This window comes from Triturus cristatus, chromosome 5_2 (genome assembly GCF_964204655.1).
Source record: "Triturus cristatus chromosome 5_2, aTriCri1.1, whole genome shotgun sequence".
Classification (NCBI taxonomy): Eukaryota; Metazoa; Chordata; class Amphibia; order Caudata; family Salamandridae; genus Triturus; species Triturus cristatus.
In genome coordinates this window covers 965,709,451-965,727,088 of record NC_140588.1, presented here as the reverse complement: position 1 = coordinate 965,727,088, position 17,638 = coordinate 965,709,451, and the positions used below count along the sequence as shown (strand labels likewise).

Below are 17,638 nucleotides of genomic sequence, written 5' to 3'. Positions count from 1 at the left end.
GCACAATAGGGGGGTTAGGGGAAGGGAAAGTAGTTAGACCACGAGAAACCGCCAACTTATCCCAAATCTCCAGAACCGTTTTAGTAGGGGTCGCAATGCAGGCACTACGGGGTCGAGCACTGGGAGAGAACCAAGCCAGATCCCACATGGGCCTACAGGAAACCGCCCAGTCCATATGGAACCAATGTTTCTCACTCTCACAGACCACCCATTCTGAAAAATATCGAAGATAGCAGGTCCAATAGTATTCCAAAAGATTGGGGCACTTGAGCCCACCTCGGTCCTGAGATAACATCAAGATCTTATTAGAGAAGCGTGGGTGCGACCACCCCCATATGAAAGAGGTGAAGTCACGTTGGAGTGAAAGAATGTCAGCTTGAGGTATCGGGGTTGGAAGGAATTGGAATAGATACAAAATCTTCGGAAGGAGTGACATTTTAATAGCATTAATATGCTCCAGCCATGCTAGAGAGGGAGCTTTCCATCTACATAGTTCCTCTTGTATCGCTCCCCTCTATCTAGGCCAGTTAGTCGACGTCGAAGATGAAAGCGAGAGGGTCAAGTCTAATCCTAAGTATCTGATAGACTTGTCCGTCCACTGGAGAGGAAGTACACCTTCTAAGTCCCGAAGTTCCGAGGTAGGTAGGATGAGGTTGAGGGCATGAGATTTAGCAAGATTAATTTGGAATCCCGACGATATCTTGAAAGATCGTAGAAGTGCAGCTAACGCTGGAAGAGAGGAGGACGGGGAGGAATGAGAAAGCAGCAGATCATCTGCAGAGAGGGAAACTTTGTGATTGTATCCCCCGAAAGAAATACCCCTAATGTCAGGATAACGTCAAATAGCAATGGCAAGGGGTTCCAAATAACGGGGGGGGACAAAGGACATCCCTGCCTGGTACTGCGATGAATCGGGATGGAAGTGGTGAGGTGCCCGTTAAACTGGATGCGGGTAGTAGGATGTGTGTAAGAAGCCATCAATCTAGAGATCATCATCGGTCCCAGACCCACCCTCTGCAGAACCTCCCGAAGAAAGCACCAGTCCACTCGATCAAAGGCTTTCTCAGAAACCAAACAAGCCGGTTTATCCCTAATCAGCACCTTTTCCACTATATGGGCGATTCCGCGAATGTTGTCCGCTCCCTGCCGTTGGTGAATAAACCCCACCTGATCAGGAGCAATCAGAGCCGGAAGATGGAGTTCCATCCGGTTCACCAAGATCTTAGTGTAGATCTTAGCATCTGGTATTAGGAGAGCTATAAGGCGATATGAGTGAGGAACAGAGTGGTCTTTTCTGGGTTTTGGAACAAGAACAATCTCTGCTTCCGCCATGGTTGGGGTAAGGCCTGAAGCCTCCGTAAAACTATTAAAAAGGTGTAGTAAATGTTCTTGCAGCTGCGGGTAGAAGACCCGATAAAAAGCTACAGGCAGACCATCTGGTCCTGGTGTTTTCCCCACTGGGAGCTGTTTCAGAGCTTTCGCTATTTCTTCTTGCAAAATAGGTTCCTCCATCAGATCACTATGATGGATACTAATAGTATCCCAAGGGCAGGAGTCCAAACATTCCCCGACTACTTCACGAGGGCAGGGAGCATCTGCGAATAGTGGCCCATAAAAATCAGAGAGAACCATAGATTTATCGGATTCTGAGATGGGCTATCATCCAGGAGCTTAAGTTTGGATATATGTGCCCTCGTGTTCCAAACTTGAAGACGTCGCGCAAGACAAGACCCCACCTTGTCCCCACCCACATTGAATTTCTGATTAACCCTTCCCATGCGCCCGTCGGCCAATGGCCGTCGCGAGCACTACCTCCGTAGTGCTGCGCACGTCCGTTGGCCGACGCGGCCCTGCCCGCGCAAGAATTTACCCGCACCGCGCCAGATTTTACACCGCGGTCATCGGGTTAAGGGCAAGCAGAAATCTCTCCGCCTTATTAGTGCGGTGTAGACGTAGTTGACCCCGTGCCTCTGCAAGTAGTCGTTTATTACAAAGGGATGGTTGAAGATGTTCCCGTCGTTCTAATGTTTTAATGTCCATGGCGAGTGTATTTTCTACTAGACGTGATTCACGGAGTCTCGCAATTGAAATAGTAGTAATAACCCCATGGATGGTAGCTTTAAAAGCATCCCACCTAGTAGCTTCAGAAGTGTCCTTGAGGACATTTACCATAAAAAAAAAGCCTTGATCTCCTTACGGATGTCAGCTTTATCAACAGGGTCATGTAGGACCTGGGGCGGGAGCCTCCACCTGGGGATAACCTGCACGTGAGGCCTAGGAGATTGTAGAGATATCGATAAATGCGCATGATCTGACAGAGATATCAGAGATCTCCACAGCGGCATGAGTGTTTAATCATGGTAAAGAAAGAAAGTAATAGTCGATGCAGGAGTATGAACGATGTGTGTGAGAGTAGAATGAGTAATCTTTAGAGTCTGGGTGCTTCTATAAGTCCCAGGTCCGGAATGGCGTTTTTTAAATTGGCCAACATTGCTCCAGTATTGTGGGTGGTCGGTGCCGTGCGATCCCATTCCCGGCTCCAGACCAATTTAAAATCTCCCCCAAGAATAATCGGTGTGGTGACGGAGTGAAGGAGATCATGGAGGTGGGTGAGTAAGTATGTATCCTGATTGTGATTGGGGGCATAAATGTTAATAAGGGTCAAGGAACCCCTACCCCAAGATATTTGGAGCTTCAAAACCTCCCACTCTTGTCTTTCGTAGCCCTAGCATTTTGGACACCCCAACCGGCTTTAAGAAAAACCACCACACCACCCGTTTTAGTAGGGGCCCAGAATTGTCGGGGATATTTTGGGTGAGTCATGAGAGGAGTGTCGGAGGAGAGAAGGTGGGTCTTTTGGAGAAATATGATGTCTGGGTCTTGCTGCAGTAAATACCGCCAAACCTGGCGCTTTTTATTGGGAGAGTTGAGTCCCGTTACGTTCAGAGAGAGAAATTTCATAGGGTCAGTCAGATCCATTCTGGATAATTCAGTCGCCCATAGCATCACCTAGGGCCACATGGCAGAATCAGTAACCTCCCTATACTCTCCCCTTGGCACAGCAGTAGATTCCGTAGCCGCTCCAATGCCCCCATATTGCTATATATCTTCCAGGGTGTCCCAGAGGTTCAAAAGCACCAGAGGCCAGTCCCCATATCTCCATTAGCAGCGCAGCAGGAGAGGGAGAAAGAAAGACTAGAAAAAGGAGGAAAACAAAGAACATCAAAGAACATGGCCAACTGGGCCAAACATTGTCAGAGTCCATAAGGAACAGTCCAAAGTCCAAAGGACAGGCCATTATGGAAACATCACTTTCCAAGGGGACCCTGTAAGAAAAGGGGGGGCGGCTAGCGCAAGGTATCTCGTGGGCCTCCGCACCACATCACCTGTAGTCGTGCATGAACAGCATTAAAACCCTCCCGCCGTCGGGGCACTGCTGATGCCACCTGCAACGGCACCAGGAGTGTCATTGCCCAGGGTACTTTCCCAGTAGTGAGTGCATTCCTAGAGATGAAGTGGTAGTACCATCACGTGATGTCTTTCGACCAAATACCAGCTGGTCTGAGTTAATTGGGGGAAAGGATCTAATCGGTGCGACCAAAGTACTGATAGCCTAGGCGCCAGCAAGTCATCAAGAGAAGAAGCGCGTTATGATCACATTATTTCGTGTGCGCCGGCAAGTGGGTCAGCAGGGAGGAGTCATTCAGGGCCCTGATGTGGCTAATAATTTCTTGTTTGGCATGAGAAGAGTCTCGCTCTTGAAGACGTCGTCTGTATTTAGGTGGTACGACCGTGGACCAATCTGGGCTTAAGGGCCCTCCGGGACGCTCTCGGGAAGCAGCGAGGACTCCTTTATACGGTTTAATCGGGAGTTGTAAGTGCTTTTTCGCTTCTGTCAGTGATCGGAGCACTCGCCGCTTTCCTTCCCAGGTGACCAGCAGAGCAAAGGGACGGCCCCATTGATATTTGATATTAAGATCTCGCAACTTATCTGTGACTACTTTAAATTCCTTTCCCCTTTTCAGAGTGGCAGGGGCCAAGTCCTGGAAAATCTGGATCGAAAGACCATTGTAAGAAATGTCTTTGGCCCCCTGAGTCTTTCTCAAGATAGCCTCCTTGTCCGCAAAGAAGTGCACCCTTGTGAGGATGTCTGGGATGAAATCAGGTCTATTGCGAGGACCCTGCACACGGTGAGCTCTGTCCAGCATAGGTGATACCTCTTCTCCCTCTCGGATCGCATGTAGGAGGTCAGCCATATAAGCCGTGATGTCCTTGCCCTCCGTTCCTAGTGGGACACCTCTAATACATAGGTAGTTTTCTCCTACTGCGATTTTACAAATCTTCTTGCTTCAACTGCAGGCTGATGTTTTGGTTCTCAAGCTCTGCCATTCTTTTCCACAAGCTCTCGTGATCTTCATATCTAGTATCCGAGGTTGTCCACTCTCTCACCTATCTCCGTGACCTCTCTCCGTAAGTCTTGAAGGCCAGCCTTAAAATCCTGTCTGAGGGAGCCAATTTCATCCTTGATCTTTTGGAGGAAGGACGCCATGAAGGCCTGTGTAATCGGTACTCCCAATCCAGCTTGGTCTGGAGCAGATGCCGAAGGTGTGGGATCGTCCTGCGTCTGCGTGCTAGTTTTAGACCACAGAGAAGTTACCAGATTATCTATAGACCAGGCCGAGTCCTGATCTTTGTTGGCTTTGTTCTTGGGGGGCATGGCTGGAGTATGGGAGATTTCTATGCAGCAACTATTTGCACAGAGTCATTCATCAAAGGAGATGGCAAGAGCGACACATTCGTCCCCGCCAGGGATAGAGAGTCAGCAGAGGGGATATAAGGGGAGCCCCGGTATCGTGCTCGCTCTCTCAATCTCCACCCAAAGAAACTCCCCCCTTATTCAATACAATCAGACAATGTAGACTGCCTTGGAGCCCAACGGATAGAGTAAGGAAGACTTTCCCGAATGCCATGGTGGTCGCAGGCTTTCCACACTGTCCCCGTGCTCACAAGAAGCTGGCGTGGGAAGCAAATAACAGAAGGAGGACTCCAGTAGAGTCTTAACAAACCCTCTCCACCCCTAGCAAAGTTTTATGACCCAAGAAGTCAAAAGAGGGTAAGCACTAACTGCACTAAACAAACTGCAGATTCCATAGGGCACATGACTGTTGTGGGACCAAAGGTCCATCAAACTTCCAAGGAAGCCCCAGAATCGCTAGTAGTGGCAAGCAGTTCTGGCTGATGGCGAAGCTTGTTACTATTGTCCACTGGCCACCTTATGACTTTGTGCAGGTCAAATTATGAACATTAGGCCCAGGGAATGGTATGAGGAGAGTTCACCTAGTCCCTCTGGAGCCCCCCAGAGCAAACCCCAGAAGACAAAGAGGCATCTCCCCCGGGAGGCTGTTCTGCTCAGAGGTCGCCCCCAGCTGCCGGTGCAACAGTCCCAAACTTTCCACTCCAGTCACGGCTTCAAATCTGCAAGATGACGGAGAGTCTGAGGCCACCAAAACTCCTCCCAGGGCTCGTCCGCCAGCGTGAGTAGGCTACTGCTCAATTGCCTCCAGTGACAGTCTTGCAGCAAGTCAAAGGTGGCGCTCCAAGACCCCCGATCAGGAGTCCCAAAGATATTTCACCAAGTGCTGGGGAATTGCGGCGTAGTGTTGTCTCCTAAAATAGCGCAAAAAGGACTGCCAGTATATCTAGTCCCAATGCTGTCAGATGGTTAGCCCCGGGGGTCCCCGCTCCCAATTCAGCTCGCAGCGAGTCAAAGACGGCGCTCAAGGGCCCACGAACAGGAGTCTCATAGATAGTTCACCCAGCACTGAAGAATTGTGGCGTAGTGTTGTCCCCCAAAATGGAGCCGGAAGGACTACCAGTATAGCTAATCCCAACGCTGCCAGGCGCTTAGCCCCGGGGGTCTCCGCGTCCGGTTCAGCAAAGTCTCATACACCAGGCTCACACGGGGACCCACCTCACCTCATATGTGATGGTCACAGTGAATCGAGTCTCTGCAGGACAGCTGATTCCAGGCACAGCGTCCCTGAAAGCCCGCTGATCCTCAGGGCTCGACTAGGCACCCTGCTGCTCTGGAGTTTTCCCACCAGCCAGGGAAAGACGTGCAGAGCCCCCACCACTGCCGCTCCTCATGCTGTGGTCCACAGGTCAGGAGACACCGCCCAGCGGGGTCCGCACTGCGATGCGGATTGCCCAAGATGGCGGTCACTAGCCTCAGGCAAGTAATCAGCTCAGGATACCGGGACATCAAGAGAGGTAGGAGCCACAGTGGGTGAACAGGAGCAGCCTCTCTCCTTCAGAAGCACCGCAGATTCCAAGACACCAGACAGGAGCCCCGGCGGCCGGCGTAGGTAGCTTAGGCAGGCGCCATTGAGCGGAGACCCAGGCAAACACGTCTCACTCTATGCGTGACCTTGCCATGCCCCCCATTCATATTTTTTGTAGATCAGAATTCTTGTACATTACGTTCCACGTGACTGCCTACAAGAAGTCACCACACTAGAAATTAACTACCACTACCTACTGGCCGGGACGGAAGTATAACCGGCACGTAGGTAGGTCTTTGCTCTTGGGCCATATATTATTGTTTAGATTGGCATTCACCGATTTCGCTTACAGGTTACAAAGGAACTTATTGCTTCAAAACAGGTAGGCTTAATGTTATGCCTGCCCATCATGGTTAGGCACTTTTTTGAAATACGCACTCTCAGTGTGAGAGACTACCGATAAGTGCACCATTTTCCCACCGCCCCTATGTACTATACTGTATACTTTGTGCACTTTTTTGCACTTTCAAGGATATGGATAGGTGCACCATGTCCCATATTTTCATAGTATCAAGATGTTTGGAGTTTCCCGCTGTTTACCAACTCATGTGATTACATCAGGCATGAGAGTTTGCAACAGACTTGGGCTGACATAGATAGACATGGAAATTTGTCTCTCCACAATATTTAATTAAAAAAAAGATTTGTCCTCATTAGCCTCAGATTGCCTTCCAAGACACCTCCATCCAAATTCACTCTTTCCCTGTGCCGGGACAAAAGCTTCTGATATTGCCATGCTCATCCGAGACCTGCCAATTGCACTTCAATAGCCATTTTTCCCTTACCTTCGACTCTCCCCGCTATATGCAACCCTCAAAGATACCAACAAGCAGATGATACAAAGTTTTTTGGGAATTGCATGTGCTTTATACTGAGGTCTGGTTAGGCATAATCATTGGACATTCCCTACCTGTCTTTATCCCTATCCTGCCTCTCCAGCCATTCCCTCACTGGAAGCCAAAATGTGTACTTTCTCCTTTCCAGGGAGATTACATCCAAGCTAAGAGTATATTCCAAGGATGATCTCCACTCTATGTACGTAGGAGGATTTGGGCAGATCCACTTTTTACACAATTCTCTTCGTGCCAGCAACATAGCATGAAAAAATAATTTTTGCTTATCTCTGACTCATTCATTTGCTCCATTATCCATACCAAAGAAAACCAGGAGAGGGCTTACCTGATTCTGTATTTTCAAGATCTCAGCCAAAGCCTTGGTTACCTCTCCCCAAAATACCTGAATCCTTGGGCACCTCAAGAACATATGCATATCATCTGCCATCTTCAAACCGCATTTGGGACACACCACCTCTCCTTTGTTCCCAATTTTCGACAGCTTATATGGAGTTCAATACACTCTGTAAATAGAGAAAAGGTGTTTTCTCCTTAAATAGGCAGGCTTAATCACTTTATAAAGTGTAGAAAAGGATACTTGCCATAATTTGTCCAGTGTCGCTCCTGGCAAGTCAGTCCCCCACACCTCCTGTGGCAAAGTGAACTCTCCTGCCACTTCTTCCATCATCCGCCTGTACCAATATGATGTTTTTTTTTTCTTTGGACCATCGAAAATCAAAGTTTCTTCTAACTCATTGGCACCACCTATGTTATTCTCTAATGCTTGAAACCTGCTCTGGATTTGTAGGTATTTGAATCTAGATACTTGATTGTTCGTTTTGAGTCGAAGATCTTCCCACGAAATCAGCAGTCTCCCCTCTAATAAGTCCTCCCACCTTTTTATTCCCGCCTTCCTTAATGACCCTGCCAATTTATCCTTCGTCCAATCTGGTGATCCAGGTGAATCCCACATAGGGGCCATATTGCTATAATATAGCCATTTCAGTCTCCTTCTAATCCTGTACCATGTTTCTGCCAACCCTTGAAGGATTTTCAATATAACCTTTTTTTAAAATCTTGGATCTGCATACTTCATCATAAAACCCAAAGTCCCTCGTTCTACTCCTTCTAGCAATCCAGTAAACAGTTTCCCAATTTCCGATTCTGAAGGTCTCTACAACATTGTACATCTATGATGTATATGTGTACCTACACATTGCAAGTTTTTGTCAATTAATTGTTTTTCCAGCCCTGAGGAAGTCGTGGGTGTACATCACCCGACTAACGAAACACGTTTTGGCTGACTGGACCATCGAAGAAGAAAATAAAAGCACAAGAAAACTAATATTGTTATGAGCCTCTATACTGTATACCACTAATGTTTACTTACATATGTGTGCTTGGGTTTTGAGTTGCTACAAATGTAATGTTATGGTATTTATATAAAGTGTGAACTGTCGCCCTTATAGGGATAACTTGGTGCGCAACCAACTACACTAAAACCGTACACAACGCCAAAGATGCTGGAGAACAGCCATTGGCCCTTAATTAAGATGTTTGAGGGAATTGCAAGGTCTTCATGCCTTTCCTAAATCTAAGGAGATTAGTCTCCTTTGTGAGATGCACAGGTAGTTTGTTTCATCTTGTGCTGCAGAAACAGAGAAATCTTGGCCTCTGAGTGATGAGCGATGGAAGCAAGGGACCACTAACAAGGATTGATAACTAGATCTCAGAGACCATGAAGAATGATAACAATTGAATCGATTTTTATGAGCAGAACCATTTGATGAGTAGACACTTTATAAACAAGTCACAGCAATTTGAAAACAAGGCTCATCGTAACAGGAAGCCAGTGGAGAGAACCAAAGCATGTGAAATGTGTTCTAAAGCTTTACGGCCCACCACCAACAATGGAATTGAACAATATTTTTAACCAATTGAAGCGTGAGAATCAAAACAATCAGGTAGCTCAAGATAAACAACAGTGCATTAATGCAGTCAAGCTGATATGAGAGTATTGAAGATGAGCACCTTCTGGAAAAAAGAACATACATAAAAGTATCTTCAGAGTTCGAAGAGGAAAAAACTCAAGCTGGCCGCAGATTTAATCTCCTCACCTAGTGACAAAGTCGAGTCGAATTTCAACTCTAGGTTTTTTACACAAATTACTGGTGTTGGCCTAGAGCCAAATGTGGCAGGCCAAAAAAGTAGATTTCAGAAGGAACTCATAAAGGACAGAGAATCTTGGTGCCATTCAACTTCACATGATGGCTAAACATACAGTGGTAAATTTGAGTCACAAAGTCAAAGGGTTTGGTTGCCACTCCATTCGGAGCATTGAAGGGCTTCAGTACGATCTCAATTTCATTGGCATTATATAAATAAATCAAAGCCATGTGACTGGGTGAGCTCGGCCAGTGGAGCCATATAAAGAATAAATAGTAATGGAGAAAGTATTGATCTCTAAAGGAATCTGCAATTTATTGAGCAGGATTGAAAATGATGGTTACTTGGAACAACCTGTCAGAAAGAAAATTACAAAACCATTCCCATGCCTTGCTATCGTTACCAAGAGCCCTCAAATGAATAAAATATTTTACAGTAACAAAGGCTTTTGACAGATCCTACAAATTCAGTGCTGCAGTGATGCTGTCATTGGAATCCTGTTACAGCAAACAAATGATGGACGGAATGCTGACAATGCAAACATTCTCCCCCAGTCCAAAGCTCAGGGTTAAATCCATCGTTCATTTGCCCAGTACTCCACACCAGTTTGGACCCAGCCATATGCAAATCAGTCTTGACCCTGTGCCCCATGGGAACAGTCCAGACCGAATCCTGGCGTAGATAGTCCAGGCCAGAGAGAACCACTTCTTCCGTAGTTCTGTCAGGCCAAAACTCTACTTGAAGGGAATGCAATAGGTGTTGGCATCGACAAACGCTGACGCCTGGTGGAAGATTGCTTTTGCCACCTACTTTGTGAAATCTGGCAGTAGGTTGAGTGTTCATCAGAATATAATGATGTTTTCATTGACAGTGGCATTACAGAGGTGAACTTAAAGACATTAGGAACCCTTTCTGATGATAAAGAGGCATTAATCATGGCTTCTGGAAAAGAGTAATCCAACTGTAACAACTACTTAAAGATTCTATAGGTGAACCAGTAGGTTTATACTCACTCATACGTTTGAAAAGGTCTTTGCCAGATAGTGAGGCAAATTGTTGTAAATAACTACGATTGTCAGTATTTGCCCCAGATAACCAAAAACTTTGATGAGAAGAAATATTTAGCACTCATATTACACACAGCATCACAAACCTCAGTAAATGACATAAGTGGCTGGTCTCGCAACTCATCTGAGACTGCTTTAGAGTTACATAACTTTGTCTAGTCTGACAAAAAATGGTTAGCTACCATTTTTGAGCCACCACATAAAAGAGATTATAAATTGATCCGCCCAGGGAATAGTGAGAGGGACAAGAGAAATGGATGACAAAGAAGCTACATTTAGTGCATGATCCATGATATGTGATGGGTGGAGGGTGCTCATAACCAAATTAAAATGTAAATCCATTATTTGTAAAGCGCGAACAGCTACCCGAAGGCCTCCCGGCGCTGGGGGCCGTCGGGAAGATTAAGCGAGCTATTGCCCAGAGTCACATGGTGCTGGGCAGACCCCTGCCGCCGGAGCCAGGGATCGAACCGTGATCCCCAGCGTCCAGTGTCAGTCGCCCTGGCCGCAGCGCCACACCTCTTCCCGAGGAAAACAGTCAAATGACTTATTAAAATTACTAGTGAAAGGATGGATTGGGTTTTAGAAACAAATATTAAAGTCCCCTAACATGATTATTTTGCATGCCTTAATATTGACCTCTTATAAGGCACTAATTAATAGGTCCTGCACTTCTGGACATCTGTGAGGAGGTCTTTGTTTTCTAAGCCCCTAAAAGAGCTAGAAAATTCACTTTTGCTGAAGATTTACAAATCATTGGATAATTAGAAGGTTTCGATGGTATAGTAGGGTAGTAGAATTTGGTGTTTATATGTTATGGTATGGTCTACTGTAAGGGAGTTATGGTATGTAGTATCGTTTGTGTTTGAAAATGCTCCTTATGCCAGGCAATCCCCATATTTTGCGGATAGCTCTTAATGGATTTTTAACTCTGCACACTGGGGCACTGTTACCCAGTCCCAAGTGTATGAGCTCAGACCCCACTAACCTTCCAGTAAGGCCTGGAGAAAATGGTGCAGGAAAACACACCAATAACCTAGAAAGTTAAATGTCACCTCTGAACTGCAGCACATATGATGCGATCCACTAGGCTGACAAGGAAAACCATGGCTTCAGGCCTACACTTGTACCCTAACTCCACATGCATGTCAAGCTGTCAAAGTATCCATTTTCAGAGTACAAATCATGAGAAAACACAGCACTTTTCTCCCACAACACTTTCACCACGTAAACCATAATGGTATTTCTGGGGGAAAGACGCCAAAGCTGGCTGCTTGGAACGGGAGATTATTGCACTGTCCTCCAGTCAACGATGCAGTACTCGGTATGTGGAATAATACTGGATCTGATCATTATTGTCCCCAAGAGAACCAGTATTTAACGTAATGAAAACACACCTCTAAATGGTAACATTGTTAATTGTTAAAGCCTACAATTGGGCATGCTTTTCCTGTATACTATAAACAGATATTCCAGATGACACATTTGTTTAATAACATGGCAGTCTGACCGTTCGGTCCAGAATGGTTTAACTTCAGTTGAGAGCTTTACTGCTGCGTTCTCTTCAAGCATATTCTAAACCAGGGTTAAGTTGGGCCGGATCCATGCCAGATTTTTAGCATATCCCCATTCAGATAAATGTAGTTATCTCTCCTGTTTTAAACCTGCAGTTTTCCTACTTATTGGTCCACAGATGAAGGACGTGCGTCATGAGAATGTCAATCCCTTCTTGGGCTTCTTCCACGACTGCGGGGTCTTTGCAATTGTGACGGAGTTTTGCTCGCGTGGAAGCCTGCAAGACCTTCTGAGAAATGAGGACGTCAAGTTAGACTGGATGTTTAAATCTTCCCTTCTTCTAGACCTAATTAAGGTACGCTGTGTATCGGGAGCTCTAATGCATATGTTTGTTTGAAAATTCTTGCAAAAAGTGATTAAATAAGCCCAGGACAAGGAACATGTGGGCGACAATACTTTGACAAAGCTTAGAACAATTTGCAGAAAAATGGGGGAGAGGCAGGAGGAAATGACTACAAGTCAAAAAGCCGGATTTCTTTAAAACATAAATAAATAGAATTAATTGCTGTAATATTCAAACAAGCTGGAATTGAGAACCCAAAGTAGCCAGGTACATTTTCTAATACGACACCCATTTTGCAGGACCGGCTCCTCCGCTATGGCAGAGGATTGTCGCACCACTGCTTAAATGCCGAAAATTAAATGATAATAAATTGCTTTGCTGAGTCTGCCGAGTCTGAGGCGGGGCCAGGTTGCAGCATCACCAGCAGGGGAGGAGGAGTAGTAGATACTGAAAGTGCGCATGAGCACAGGCTCCCAGTCCCTGCTGGAGCGTGAAACCGACCCGTTCTGCCCAATCCTGGCGCTTCTCTCATGCTGGGAGTAATAGCATGAGAGAAGCGATGAGATTGCGTGGTGAACTGGGAGCCTGTGCTCATGGGGACGGCAGTGCAGAGAAGCAGTGAGGCGCGGCACGGGAGTAGAAGGTAAGTGTATACTTATTTATTTTGTATTGACTTTTCCCTGCGCTGCCCCCACACTGCCCTACCACACAGAATGGGCAGCACCCGCAGCTGCCATTTTGTCCAGCAAACATAGCGCACAAGAACGGCTGTATGCAGCAATATTTGCAGTGTTTCCTGGCACATGCAATTTTGAACTCTTTTATTCAAGTGCCATATATTTCCTTAAGCGTTTGCCACTGCACATGGCAGCAGTATTCCTCTCCAGGAGCAAAACAGACCCCTGTTGTAGTAACCTACCATTACGCCTCTTGTGAATCCTGTGTTGCAGTCTAGTTGAATGGAGGGGCAGACACAGGGAGGCTATCCGACTCCCTGATGAATGTAACTATATGTTATGGTAACATGCAGCTATGGAAACCTTATAGTTCACAAGTGATAATGGATCATATGGCCTCACAAAATCTGCCAGATTTATAGACAAGCATTGAAAATGCCAATAGGTTTGGCTTCAAGGGAATGTTGTATGGTAATGTGAAGCATTAAAGTAAATAGCATGGGAATGGATATGCATTTGTTTGGAAGCAGAGAACTATACAGTAGTATTGGTGTAGGTTAAAAGGTTAGGTTAAAATGTCAGGTAACAGCTGTGCTGCCAAGCCAGAACTAAACATAGGTTAATGACTGCCCGGCTGCCAGAGAAAAACACCATAAATTATCTAGTACTCTAAGACGCTTTTGCATTACAATGGCATGTGTGTGCCCCTGAAAGTTCAAGCTCAGGCAGCTGTATAATTAAACAAAATGATCACAGCTATATGGAGGGCAAACACTTTTTTGTGGAGGCACACAACTTCTGCCCAATCAAAACACGTACTCCTGACTCCCAACGTGTGGGAGGAGCTAGAGCCCCTCTTTAGTGATACTCAACTAATTGTCTGGTAAAGGCTGTGCTGTCAAGCCAGACAATAACAACGCCTGTCTCTGTATGTTTTTTCAGCAAAGCATCTCCCACAGCCATGATAGAAGTCACTTTGCCCCCCCAAATTTTTTTTTTATTGTAGCCATGAAATAGAGGAATGATGGGCTAGTCCAAAGTCCGGGTATTTTTTTTAGAAAATACATTTCTGCAGTGCATTGTGAGTTTTCCCCCATCATAAGGGAATTTTTTAAAGTTTTTTCCTGCTTTTTTTGCGTAATACTTTCACGGCATTCCCAGACAGGGGGATAATAGGTCTACATTGTGTCAGAAGCCCACCCTAAATGAGGTGGCCTTCCCCAAACAATGTTCATCATTTGAGCCTTGTCACAGAAAGATTTCCTGATGGCTTAGTTGCAAACCTTTACACTTTAAACAAGAGATTGGGACAGAAACAGATGCTACTTATACCAACCCGCTAATCGACCCCCGTAATCTAGTTGTACCACAGCTAGAAAAACCAAAACATGTTGGGGCAGATTTACAAGCTTCTTGCGCCACTTTTGCGTCATTTTTAACATGGGAAAAGTGACGTGTTTAACATTGTTTGCAGGGCATGAAATACCTCCACCACAGAAAGTTCCCCCACGGCAGGCTGAAGTCTGGAAACTGCGTGGTGGATGGACGCTTCGTGTTGAAAATTACAGACTACGGGTACTGCGAGGTGTTACAGACGCAGCGAATACCACACAACGAGCCTTTAGCGCAAGGTATGGTCCTGTCTCTCACACCACTGACAGCCCACACATTCTTCCCTCGTGGCGTGTTACACTTTTAAAGGTTATATGCCTTTTGCTGTCATTGTTTTGCTGTAACTACTACGGTCACTTGGTTATTGTTGAGTGTAAAGTGCACTGATGTCCCTTGGGGTAGATCAGCGCTAAATAAAATACACTGATAAATAAACGAGAGCAAATATATGTCGCCGAGCATTGCAAATTCAATATTTTGACCATTATGGAGCTAGGTGGATCCTTGAAACAGAAATGAAAGCGCAGTGCAAGAGCAGAGATGCTCTTCTGTCCTTAACTCTCTCCGTTCCACGCGTGATACATACTACTGGTAAAAGAGACAGCACACATCTGCTGTAGCAGTAGTGAACGCCCAGGTGTGTGCAGTGCATCTCTGGCTGCACAAGTCCACACCCCCTTTTGCCCTACTTTTCTTAACTCTGTTCGGGCATAGCAAGTGTTCAGTGAAAAAGTGTCTCATACAAGTCTTCAAACTGTGCCATATTGAACCCTCTCCCCATAGAGAATATTTTTCGAGTGGTTCCCCAAACTTTGCAGGAAGCCGCAGCCTTGGAGCGGGAGTGTTGGCACCCCAGTGGGCAGATACTTATTAAATTCAGGGAATAGGTGATTCACTCAATCTTTCACCCTCTCTCCTCTAACTTTCTGAGCATTCCTCTCTTCTCATTGTCTCCCTCGCTCGTGTCAATAACCTTCACAGCCTGATCTGCTTGAATGCCCGGATATCCCGTCACTGACACCATCTCCTGTCACGAGCACTCTTCCTAGTCACTGTTCACTACTGCTCTCCTTGACCACATCTCCCTTCACTGCCCACCTCTCCTCTGTTGTATCCTCTCCTATCGCTGTCAGGCTCCCCCATCACTGCCTACTTGTGTCCATGACTGTCGCGTGCCAGCATTCATCTTTACTGTCAGTCTCTGAGTCTCCTGTCGATCAATCAATAAATCTATCAGATGGCTTGTAAAGCAGGACTACTCCCCCCGTAAGCGTCTTAAGGCGCGGGGGAGGAGCTGCTGGCCCGTCGCTGTCACTGCTCCCTGCCCCAGTTACCACCTCCCTCTCACCACTGATAATGTCTTTCCTAGTCTTGACAGCTCTCAGAGGCATGGCAAGGGACAGTGCTTACTGAGGGTCTCGTTTGGCGCATTTCCCTATCCACAAGGAAGGTTTTGGATAGGGGACACACACACCGATTGAATAATATGGAGCATGGATGCTCCATAGTCTATGTTGAGAAATGTCTTCTACCAGAAATCACGAAAATGTATATGGGGTGATGTTACAGATTATTTGTTTGCACAATTTACAGGCACATTCCAACGTTGACGCTATCCTTGATAATCTTATAAAAAGTTAGGATAAGGCGCCTTTGCAAGATCAGGAGCGATGGTGTCCTCAAGAGTAGATCAGGAAATGTGCCCCTAAAGATACGTTTTTTAAACAGCATTTCAAATAACATAATCAATTTAATACACCTTCTAAAGACGAGTAAAAGTGAAAAACCATGAAGGTTTATTAAAATGTTAAAGTACATCAGAGAAGGCAAAATATATAGTTAATCTAAAGAAATCCGTCAAATTGCATATGTCAGACATAGGTAATTAACATAAGGCTCATAAATCATTGCCTTAAAGGCCAGCAGTATTTACATACAGTGATGCAGCGTGAGTAAAAGCTATGGTCATGACCTACGGTCAAGATATGCATCAAACCAATATTCTAAGAGTTAGGTAAGTACCCCAAAGACATTAAAGTCTGGTGGACCAAAGTCTAGCTGAGAGCAAGAAGTCCGGCTCATCCCTAAAATCATGCTTCTTCTATGTGAAATTTACAACCAGCCAAAGGCGAGCAAAGGTACCAATGGTTCAACTGATCAAAATACAGAATGAATGCATGGTCATCTAATTCCACCATCCTAGCAATATCTCCTAAATGAATATTAGGTCTTCTATTTCTGTGAACCACGAATCATTGTTTGGTCCTGAAGCTTGCTGTACATTTCACTCAGTTCTGGGAAAATATTCAATAAGCACATTATCAAATTCTATTTCATTGGGGTTCGTTGTGTATGACGTTGAATGTCTGTGTCCCAGAATTTACAGCTGTCTCTGTTCCTTTCAGAATTACTCTGGACGGCCCCTGAGTTGCTGCGAGACCCCCACGCAGCCATGCATGGCACCTACTCCGGTGACGTGTACAGCTTCTCCATTATAATGCAGGAAGTTGTTGTTCGGGGATCTCCATTCTGTATGATGGACCAAACTCCAGATGGTAGGCTGTTTGTGCATATTCTAATGTTGTTTTTTATTGCCAATCACAATGTAAAATACGCTCATATAACATTGATTGATGAATTGAAGAGTGATTGCTTAACCTTCGATGATGAAATCTTTTTTTAGGAGGAAACGGATATAAACAAAAGATTTTTAAAAAGCATTACCAAAACCTATCAATGAAGAACAAGGCATCAATGCACATAGTTTGAGTCAATTGCGACCTATGGAGCAGGTATTTGGGGTTACGTAGACGTAACCTCAATGCAAAAGTCTGAAAACAGATTTCTTAGAAATTTGCTCGCTCTTCCAGTAAGTACTTCTATTTTTAATTGTCATTCTGAGTTGGGATTATCACATATAGAAGATGTTATTGGTATTCAACCACTTCTCCTCTGGCATCACATTTGGACTACAGAACAGACAAGTTTAAATCGCCAATTGATCAGTGATTGCTGTGCGTTGGATGGGGCTTCTCACATAGGCTGGCTTATGCATATTAAAGATTTCTCATGAAAATTGGGCCATCCAGAGTATTTTGACAACCCTAGCACTTTGCTTAAAGTAAACAGGAAAATATTAAAACTAAGATGCCTGCACCACCTTGAAAATATCAGATTAAATAGGGAAATTCATAAAATCTCGGTCCGGGCACATCAAAACACGCTTACTACTTTTAAGATACATATGTACTTTCTGACTTTGACAGATTTTTACTGACACGGTTTAGGATGTCCATCGTGCATA

The 17,638-nt window shown here is 45.4% G+C and overlaps 1 protein-coding gene across 4 annotated transcripts in view; it reads left to right on the top strand.

Annotated features, from left to right (window-relative positions):
- Positions 1-17,638, top strand: part of GUCY2F (guanylate cyclase 2F, retinal) — a 347,423-nt gene that overhangs the window by 167,119 nt on the left and 162,666 nt on the right. For 3 of the 4 annotated variants that reach the window (XM_085608167.1, XM_085608168.1, XM_085608169.1), the window contains exons 9-11: positions 12,101-12,277; positions 14,417-14,573; positions 16,740-16,889. In XM_085608167.1, coding sequence (XP_085464293.1) covers positions 12,101-12,277; positions 14,417-14,573; positions 16,740-16,889 — 484 coding nt within the window. The remainder of the gene's footprint in view (positions 1-12,100; positions 12,278-14,416; positions 14,574-16,739; positions 16,890-17,638) is intronic. The other variant, XM_085608170.1, reaches the window with a different exon arrangement.